Source organism: Panthera pardus, unplaced genomic scaffold, assembly GCF_024362965.1.
Source record: "Panthera pardus isolate Hobbes unplaced genomic scaffold, ASM2436296v1 HiC_scaffold_16, whole genome shotgun sequence".
NCBI lineage: Eukaryota > Metazoa > Chordata > Mammalia > Carnivora > Felidae > Panthera > Panthera pardus.
In genome coordinates this window covers 142,729,398-142,739,425 of record NW_026526721.1, presented here as the reverse complement: position 1 = coordinate 142,739,425, position 10,028 = coordinate 142,729,398, and the positions used below count along the sequence as shown (strand labels likewise).

The following is a 10,028-nucleotide window of genomic DNA, read 5'->3' as shown; positions in this document are numbered from 1 at the left end:
AAGCCGCCCAAACCGCGCAGCCCCTTCCTTTCCTGTTCTCGCGTCCCCCTCACGGAGTCTCCACTTTGAAAATCACCAAGTCTTCAAAAAGCATAAAGTGCTCGAAAAATTCAATTCTTCATGACTTCCCTGGCTCAAAATAAAACAAAAGCCGGGAGGTGGGAGTGGACGGCGGTGTGGTCAGAACAGAGAGCCACGCCAAATCCGAATTCAAAACTAGCGGGACGAAATGCCAGGCGCGCTGGCCTGAGCGCGCTCTGGGCCAGCTTTCCAGGGATCTGTTCCGGGCCGCTCTGCCCAGGACCTGCGGGGCCACCTCGCTGGCCCACTCGCTTTACGTGCTCCATTCCCACTGGCTGTGTCCTGACCCTGAGAACCTTCTCACGCCCCCGGTTTTCACCACCAAGGAAAACTGGTAAATTCCCTGGAGCGGCCGAGTGTATCACGGACCATCTCGCTCTCTAACCCAGACGTGCCGAAGTTGGGGCTGCTGTGGTTTGAACCTAGGCCGGAAAGCTCCGAGCCGTTCTGCACGGGCGTGTGCGCGCTGCACAAATCCTGCAGCCGCCTCATCTGTTGTGGGCTCAGAGTTTCCCGTGTGATCGCGTTCGGTTGGGGAAGCAGCGTCCCGACATCTCAGCCGGAAAATGCGCTCCCGGAGCGATTACAAGCCGCGTCTGTAATTGCTTATTAACAGCGAATATTCATGCTTCTCCTTTTCCGCAATGAAACGTGCCTCCCCCCTCTTCGGTAATAAAACAATAAAATAAGACGGCACCACTCTTGACTCTACTGTCTGCGGAAACGCAAGGGAGAAACAGGCAGCTGGGGCAAAAGGGCTTAATTCAATATCAAACTGATTATTTCACTAATTATTCTACCTTCTGTGTTGCGCCGCAGAGCAGAGGCGCAGGGAATCTCAACCGTACTGCTGCTGGGGAACCTTTGTTTCTCGGTGCCAGGCCCAACTGAAGATGGTGGAGGGAATCCAGGATTCAGGGCAACTGAGCTGCGTGGATTTTAAATTGTGGGGAGTAAAAGTGCTTGACGAGCGTTTGAGGGTGTCCCCAGGACCCCACCCCACCAGGGCTTCTGGTTCATAAGCTGGCCCTAGAGGATGGCCATGTGCTCTCTCTCGCCGTCCCTGGAATCCCAAAAGCGGAGCGCAAGGTTCCTCTTCACAAACCCTTCCCAATGAATAAAAGGGTGGGACCGAACAAAAAGTGGTTCCCGTGTGTTGAAGGCCGGGGAAGCCTCCCCTATCTGGAGGAAAGTGTGCCTGAAGCCACAGCCCCTGACGAGGAAAGAGACCTCGCTTCGGCCTCTCTCCGACTCGTCCCAGATCCCCCCGCTCAGGGACCTGCGCCTCCCTGCAAGCCATCAGCTTGCGTTGCCTTTCTGGTGCCAGCCTCTAAAACCTGCTCCCGCCCCCGCATCCTCCGCTCAGGCTGCTGAGATGACTTCGATGCTTAGAGTGGACCCTGCTACGGAGACCCCCAAATCCTGTTCCCCCAAACTCTAGCAAAATATGGACACAACGACTGATTCTCACAGTAGGACAGAGTCTCTGGGAAGAAGAAGAAGAAAAAAAAAAAAAAGACTAAAGGAAAAGAAAGTCGCAGGCGACTTGATCCAATTAGTAAATGCCTAATTGAATTAGTGTCACCTCCATCAGCCAATAGGAGGGTCCTGGGCTGTGGGACAGCGAAGCCCCTCCCTGGCCTCACGTATATAAAGCAGCCAATGACAGCCTGCAAGTTTCCAAGTGGTCAACTTGACCGACAGCTGGGCAGTCGAGAAGGGCAGAAAGAACAGCGCTGGTGGGTGGATGGGGCAGAGATATTAGTCCTCTTCTTCCTGGGTGTGAGTGAGGAGGCGGACGGGGATCCCGAGAGGCAAGGAGGACAGAGAAGGAAAAGGAGAGTGCTTTTCGGTCAATTGCCACCTCCTGCCTTCAAACCCAGCGAGTTTTCCTTGCGGCAAGTACGCTGGGTTCGGGGCGCGCGAGTGCGCGCCTTAGCCGCCCGCGTGCAGCCAGGTGGGTAGCCCCAGCACCGGAGGAAGGGGAAGTTACCTTCCCCTCGGAAGAGGGCGCTGGCTCCCCCATCCTGCCTTTATATTAAGGCCGCGGGAGGAGAGGAAGCAGCCAGCTGCCGTCTGCGCTTTGCAAAGCATGCAGTTAGGGGAGCAGCTCTTGGTGAGCACGGTGAACCTGCCCGGCGCTCACTTCTACCCGCTAGAGAGCGCGAGAGGCGGAGGCAGCGGGAGCGCAGGCCACCTCCCTGGCGCGGCCCCCTCGCCTCAGAGGCTGGACTTAGACAAAGCGCCCAAGAAGTTCCCTGGCAGCCTCTCGTGCGAGACTGGGAGCGGGGAACCCACAGCAGCCAGCGCGGGGGCCCCCGCGGCCATGCTCAGTGACGCCGACGCCGGGGACGCCTTCGCCAGCGCCGCGGCAGTGGCCAAGCCCGGGCCCCCGGACGGCCGCAAGGGCTCCCCCTGCGGGGAGGAAGAGCTGCCCTCTGCCGCCGCCGCCGCCGCCGCCGCCGCCGCCGCCGCCGCGGCCGCCGCCACCGCGCGCTACTCCATGGACAGCCTGAGCTCGGAGCGCTACTACCTCCAGTCCCCCGGGCCTCAGGGCTCCGAACTGGCCGCGCCCTGCTCGCTCTTCCCCTACCAGGCGGCGGCCGGGGCGCCCCACGGATCTGTGTACCCTGCTCCCAACGGGGCGCGCTACCCCTACGGCTCCATGCTGCCCCCCGGCGGCTTCCCCGCGGCTGTGTGCCCACCTGGGAGGGCGCAGTTCGGCCCGGGAGCCGGCGCGAGTAGTGGCGCGGGCGGCGGCGGCGGCGGCGGCGGCGGCGGCGGCGGGGCAGGCGGCCCGGGCGCCTATCAGTACAGCCAGGGGGCTCCGCTCTATGGGCCGTACCCTGGGGCGGCAGCTGCGGGTTCCTGCGGAGGACTGGGGGGGTTGGGGGTTCCTGGTTCCGGCTTCCGTGCCCACGTCTACCTGTGCAACCGGCCTCTGTGGCTCAAGTTCCACCGCCACCAAACCGAGATGATCATTACGAAACAGGGCAGGTGAGCGCAGCGCCGAGGGGCCCCGAGGTGAATGACAAGTGAGTGACTGTGTGGTCCTGGGGAAGGCTGGGGGGTGAGGGAGCCGTGCCCGTTCGTTCCGCGCTTGGCTTGGAAGAGTGTTTTTCCGCGCGCATCTCCGAGCCGGGGTCCCTGCCGGTCTGCGCACCGCCTTGTGTGAGGTGGGTGCTAACGTTACAGCTGTTCCCCCACCCCCACCCCCATCCCCCCCGCACACACCCCTCCCCTCCCCTCCCCTCCGGTCACCCTCACCTGGACTGGCGAGAAGGAGGCGGAAATGGAAATTGGGGCTTGTCCACAAAGCTGGATTTACTAGCTGTTCCCTGCATACCGGCGAAGAGCCGCGGATGGGGAAAAGGAGCAGGGGTTGGCTTCCTGAGCGCAGTAGATGGGCTCCCGCAGTTTAGGCGCCACAGTCTCCGTGGGGCGCCTGGAGGAGATGGGCGTTGGAGGGTGGGTTGGTCGGGGTGGTTGGTTAGGCAGGCCCTGGAGCCAGACCTGGTGGGGTTCCGGGCGCGAGAAAGTTCTGATACACTTCCAACTGCTAATAGTGGGTACTAACGGGGAAAGCGAGGCGTGGGTGCTGGGAGAGGGGCGCTCAAGCGGAACTTGGAGCCTGACGAGTAAAATTGCAAAATTTTAAGACGAACAACTGACTGTCGTTCTCTGGTACTTGTACGTAGAAAAATGAAAGAGCTTTTCCCATCCTGGAAGAAAAATTAAGGACTTGAGAGGGGAGAGAGGGAACTGGGGAAATACTGACTTTGGGGTCGATTGTCTCCGAAAAGAGATGGTCCAAGAGTTGCCAAGTCAGAAATATTTTGCAGAATAAGGGCCACGTTATGTGGCAGTTTTCTGTTCTTTCTGTAGACTTCTAAATGTCCTGCTCCGACCTACCCCCAGGTGGCCGCAAACCCGGCCTAGAATGGGCCTGCTCCCGGGCGTCCGAATGTAAATTGTTTTCCCTGGTTCTATTCCCTTGCACAGGCGCATGTTTCCTTTCTTGAGCTTCAACATAAACGGACTCAATCCCACTGCCCACTACAACGTGTTCGTAGAGGTGGTGCTGGCGGACCCCAATCACTGGCGATTCCAGGGGGGCAAGTGGGTGACCTGTGGCAAAGCGGACAATAACATGCAGGGTGAGGAGAGAGGAGGCCCGGCCAGGGAGGAGCGGGCCAGCGGGGGACCCTGGACTCAGAGAACTCCCATTTAAATCGAATACTTTCCCCTGATCTGCAGAGGTGTTAGTATGAGTTTCTTTATATTGTTTGAATCTGGAGAGAGGGAGAGAATTGCCAAGCCAAGATTTCTTGCCTGTCAATATAAACTTTGGTACTTTTACCATACCCTACTCCTTCCGCCCCTCCCCTACCAATTCCTACTAAATCTCCCCTACCCCCCACCCTCTGTCCCGGGGTGGGGGTGGGGTGGGGGCAAGGGCTCCAGTCTTCCAAGCCTTGAGAAAGCCCTGCCAAGGTCGAGTCCACCCATGAAAACCCAGCCACTTTGCATCAGACGTTGCCCTTCCATCTTTAGAAGGCCCCAAAATGACCTTCAAGAGACACCTCCTGGTGGTTCTATTTTTATATTTTGAGCTAGCATTAGATGACTGCCTTGTCCAGGGAAGTCTGGAGGCACAGGCGCCCTGGGTGGGCTGTGGGTGGAGTCTAGTTGGAGAGCTAGCACTGGGAAAACTAGGCTGGAAGAGTAGCTCTTAAATCTTGCCCAGAGGTAACAGACATCCCTCCCCGTGTGTCCATTTGTAATCAGCCCTGTATGCTTGGGTTTTGTGTTTTGTTTCATTTTCTCTTAGGCAACAAAATGTATGTTCACCCAGAGTCTCCTAATACTGGTTCCCACTGGATGAGACAGGAGATTTCTTTTGGGAAATTAAAACTCACCAATAACAAAGGCGCAAACAACAACAACACCCAGGTAGAGTGACAGAGGATGGGGTGTCTTCTGGCGATAGATCCCTTTCCTAATGAGCTTCCGAACCCTTCACTGTATTTGTAACATGTGCACTTGTTCCCTGTTTGCTCCCCTATTTCTAACCTTTTTTTTTTTTTTTCTTTTGACCTTTCTCATTTTCACTAGATGTCAGTAACAGTGAATTGACCGTTAGGAAAAGAAATACTAAAAGCTTTGGGGGACTTCATAAACTAAGAGGAAAGAGTGTTTATCAAATATGCATGCCGGGCTGTGTTTTTAGGTTTCAAAAGCAGCAAGGATAAGATCTGAAAAATGACAATAGAAAACTGTCGCGGTCGTGGGGAGCAAGCGGGAGTCCCATCGCAAAACTATGTAGTTTGTCAAGATTTACTTTTGCTGAGCCTCTAAGAGACTTCTGGGATTTGGCGACACTGTTTCTATACCATTTCCAGATGATAGTCTTACAGTCTTTACACAAGTACCAACCCCGGCTGCACATTGTTGAAGTCACAGAGGATGGTGTGGAGGACTTGAATGAGCCCTCAAAGACTCAGACCTTCACCTTCTCGGAAACACAGTTCATTGCAGTGACTGCCTACCAGAACACTGACGTGAGTGTCCCCACTGTCCCAAGGACCTCTACAGCCAGGTCCGGTGTGATAACGCACTCAACGACCATTTTTCTCCCCTATCTAGATAACTCAACTAAAGATTGACCATAACCCCTTTGCAAAAGGCTTCAGGGACAACTATGATTCGTAAGTGCAACTTTTGTTCATATTTGCATGGTCACCTTTGAGCAGGATATACATAACCAGACACTTTCAGAGAACATTCCAGGAAGAGCTTTTCATCTTTGGGATTTTTATCTATTTTTATTTTTTGCATAGTTTTCCCTCAGCTAATCTTGCTTTAGAATTTTCACAGAAGGGTTTTGTTAATTTCTAAAGGAAGGTTAAGGGCTGAAAAATGAGGAGCTTTTTTTTTTTTTTTTTTAACACTTGAGTGGAGATTTGAAATTTTCATAATCTGCATTTATATACCTTCCTTTTCATGTGAGCCAACTTTTTTTTTTATCCTCTAAGGAACAGGTATTATTACTCCCCTTCTTTTATTATTATTATTATTATTATTTTACATAAGAAAAACTGAAAACTAAGAGGATGTAATTTTCACCTTAAACAGCAAGACCCCACAATACTTTTTAAATTTGGAATTTCTAACACCACAGCCAGCGCCCCTCCCCTGACATTGACAAAGGAGAGTTGCACCTTCTTTAACTCCCAGCACTTACAAAGGTGGATTCTCTATAGTTTCAGTCCTTAAATGCTTGGGAGGAAACTTTTCCCCCATGAGCTAAGAGTCCAGCGGAAACAGGCCAATGTGCCTCCTACCTCCGTCCTTCCACTCCAGCAGACCAGTGCTCCCAGTGCAACCCACTAAGTGAGCCTTTTTGATTTCTGGGAGGTGGTTATTTGGGGCAACATTAGGGTTTTTTTTTTTTAAGTGTTTCTCTTTATATTGTAGCATGTACACCGCTTCCGAAAATGACAGGTTAACTCCATCTCCCACGGATTCTCCTAGATCCCATCAGATTGTCCCTGGAGGTCGGTACGGCGTTCAGTCCTTCTTCCCGGAGCCCTTTGTCAACACTTTACCTCAAGCCCGATATTATAATGGCGAGAGAACCGTGCCACAGACCAACGGCCTCCTTTCACCCCAACAGAGCGAAGAGGTGGCCAACCCTCCCCAGCGGTGGCTTGTCACGCCTGTCCAGCAACCTGGGACCAACAAACTAGACATCGGTTCCTATGAGTCTGAATATACTTCCAGCACCTTGCTCCCATATGGTATTAAATCCTTGCCCCTCCAGACGTCCCACGCCCTGGGGTATTACCCTGACCCAACCTTCCCTGCCATGGCAGGGTGGGGAGGTCGAGGTTCTTATCAGAGGAAGATGGCCGCTGGACTCCCATGGACCTCCAGAACCAGCCCCCCTGTGTTCTCCGAAGATCAGCTCTCCAAGGAGAAAGTCAAAGAAGAAATTAGCTCTTCCTGGATAGAGACACCCCCTTCCATCAAGTCTCTCGATTCCAATGATTCTGGGGTATACACCAGTGCTTGTAAGCGAAGGCGGCTGTCTCCTAGCACCTCTAGCAATGAAAATTCTCCCTCCATAAAGTGTGAGGACATTAACGCCGAAGAGTACAGCAAAGACACCTCAAAAGGCATGGGGGGGTATTATGCTTTTTACCCCACTCCCTAAAGAGTTACTTCAACTTCGTAAAAATGAGCTAACTTTTTGCAGATGGACTTGGTGGTGTTTTTTGTTGTCTTCTTTGCCTAGGTTTGCCAAAAAGACGTTTGCATTCCACCTTGATGCATCCTGTTTTGTGCAATCCTCTAAAAGAAGGTGCCAAAGCTTTTTGATTGCTGCAGGTAACTGAAACAAGCCTGGCAATTTTTTGTTTCTTTTTTAAATAAAATTAAGGAAGGACTTTAAAGTGTTTTAAAATTCCAAGGTTATTTGAGGTTCTGGATCTATTTATTGGAGGCACTAAACATTCAGAGAATCGGGCTGTGAAGATTGAGTGCTGAGCGCTATCCGATGAGTTGAAAGCCTCGGTTCTCCTTTCTATTTGTAAATCTGTAAGCAAAGAGAATCCCAGAGTGGTAAGATGTTTTGCTTCTGGAAGAAAAGGGCTGGGCCTTAAGCTTCAACAAGGGACTTTTTGCTGTTACTTTCTGCTGGGGACAAAAGATGCTAGGCCTAGGAGGTGAGAAAAACTTTCCTGAAGGTGCTGGTTTTACCTGACTTGGATTCCTCCTAGGCTTTGGAAACAAGCCATGTTTGCCCTAGTTCAGGATCGCCTCACTTGCCAGTCCTCTGCTGCGTGCCGGGGTGGCCAGTAGGACTCAGGAGAGGGCAGGCAAGAGGGAGTCGCCAAAAAAGAAAAAAAAAGAGAGAATTTTAAAGTGTACAATTTTGTGTGTGCTTAGATACACCGTAGAATAATGTGGGATATATTGTACAAATAGTCTACATACGTGTCTGAGATTATGTAACATTGGTGCTTTGGCTTTGTAAAGAATTTCCAGATCACCTGACAACAGTTGCAGGGGCAGGGGGATTGGTTCTCTCATCATCCCTGATGTTTGGGAATATTCTGTTTACTTCTTAGATAGTTAAGAATGTATTCAGCTACTCTGTACTAACTTGAAACGTGTTTAAGGAAAACTATTTCACCCTCTTGCCAGCCCCCTACCCAACTCGGTAATGTGAAGAAACTAAAACCTGATGCCACAGCTCCTATAGGCTTTTTAGAGATCTTGGATTTTTATGTACAGTCTTAGTCATTTTTAATAAATGTGGTTCATTAAGGGAACCGGCATAGCTCCGTCTTCTGTACAGTTTTACTTTTTGTTCTTTGTTTTGTTACTTTTTGCTTCTTCCTCCACTCTTCTCCAGCATGAACACTGTTCCCCTCCCTACCTCCCCCAGCCCCACCCCCATGTTCTAGAATCTGTAAGTGGACACAGTAGTCATGAGGGGGTGGGATTGCTTTTGTTTATCTTCTTTTTTTTTTTTTCTTGAAGATGAATGGGGTTATTTCCTCGCCCCACTGGGAAGTCTGGACAATGGGTATTGGGCCCGTGGGGGTGGGGAGGAGGGGAGGACGTAGGGATGCTGCATGGCCTATGCTGGGCCCCAGCCTGGAAAACGTCAGCCCCCCAGCCCGTGGGTTCCCGGACCTGCCTGGGCCAGGGACCACTTCGTTCTCTGCGCCTTTTCCTAGGCTTTCTTGGGGCCACCCATCCCTGGACCCATGTGGGCTCCCCGGGAACCCCCGCGGCCCCTGGAGCGCCCACGAGTTACTGGTCCCTGAAGCGCGGCGGGAAGCGGGGCCTCCCACGGCTCAGTTTCGGCTCCGACCTGCGGCTTTTTTTCTGCGCGGAGCCCCGAGGCGCACCCCCGGCCGCGGGCGGCTCGCCTCGGTCGCTGCTGGCTGGGGCGCTTTGCGGGCAGCCAAACTTGGCCGGCGACTCTGGGGACGCTGGGGCTGCGGCGCGGGCTAGGGGCGCGCGCGACGCTTACAAATGAGGATTCCAGTCGTCCCGTGCAGTGCCGCTCGACGAACAGCAGCCTGGGAGCGGTTCGCCCAGAGTTTAGCTCCGTTTCTTTGCCTCCCATTCCCCAGGAGGGCGAAGGCCACCCCGTCCCCTGGCTGAGCCTCGGGCCCGCCGAAACGTTAAACCCAGGAGTGGGGCGGAGGGCCCTTTGTCCCCCCGCCAGACGTCCCGCCAGGCTTATCAGCAGACGACTTCTGGCCCAGCTTGCAAACCTTTCCAGCCCCTTCCTGACCCTCCCGGGGTAAAGGTCTGGCCAGGAGGGTCTTTCTGCTAAACTGCGTGGCGCGGAAATGCAGCCGCTAAGAGGATTAGCCGCTGGGAGGCGAGCCATCAGCCGGGACCTCCTCCTCTTCCGCGCCCAATTAAGGCCGCCAGGAGCCTCCCCCCACTTTCCCATTCCCTGCACCCTCCGTGGGCCCGACTTCTTCCCGCGCCGCCCGTGGCCTTGGGGACCCGGCCTCTAGCCCCACGTGTCTACGATGGTGCTTGTTCCAAACGCTTTGCCAAAGCCCCCCGGAATTTGACGACGCTAGAAACGAAAGCTTGAAATCTGTTTTATGCACACTTATGGTGGATGACGGCGTCAGACTCTGGCGGGAGGACTCGCAGCCCCCCCTCGCTTGGTCAGCGCCCCCCGCCCCACCCCGAGGAACCGTAACGTATTGGGAGATGCGACGGGATTGCGAGGGACAGCGCTCTGCCCTCTAGAAAGCCGGAAGATGCTAATCACCGCCGGGCTGCAGCAGACTCTGGCCCCGGTCTATTTCGAGTCCTGTATATTTTTGCACCGCACGGCAAAAAGAACCTGGTACTTGTGAAAAGTCCCTCACAGTGTTTAATAGAAACGTAAGTGGCTGAGTGGCCCC

General features: G+C 53.8%; 1 protein-coding gene across 2 annotated transcripts; it reads left to right on the top strand.

Moving 5' to 3' along the window:
- The first annotated feature begins 1,775 nt into the window (after window positions 1-1,775).
- On the top strand, window positions 1,776-8,417 carry EOMES (eomesodermin). Of its 2 annotated transcripts, none has more exons than XM_019422864.2 (6): window positions 1,776-3,078; window positions 4,084-4,238; window positions 4,913-5,034; window positions 5,484-5,642; window positions 5,728-5,789; window positions 6,616-8,417. In XM_019422864.2, the coding sequence occupies exons 1-6, from the start codon at window positions 2,174-2,176 to the stop codon at window positions 7,295-7,297; spliced, it is 2,085 nt and encodes a 694-aa protein (XP_019278409.2). In that variant the 5' UTR covers window positions 1,776-2,173; the 3' UTR covers window positions 7,298-8,417. The 2 variants fall into 2 exon arrangements, with proteins under 2 accessions (XP_019278409.2, XP_019278408.2); XM_019422863.2 differs by having other exon boundaries at window positions 6,559-8,417.
- The last annotated feature ends 1,611 nt before the right edge of the window (window positions 8,418-10,028 follow it).

Bases quoted from the DNA above. Each gene is read 5' to 3' on its own strand.
- EOMES (XM_019422863.2), top strand. From the start codon at position 2,174: ATGCAGTTAGGGGAGCAGCTCTTGGTGAGCACGGTGAACCTGCCCGGC. The intron at 5,643-5,727 runs GTGAGTGTCCCC...TCCCCTATCTAG, and splicing joins CTGCCTACCAGAACACTGAC to ATAACTCAACTAAAGATTGA. The intron at 5,790-6,558 runs GTAAGTGCAACT...TTTATATTGTAG, and splicing joins TTCAGGGACAACTATGATTC to CATGTACACCGCTTCCGAAA.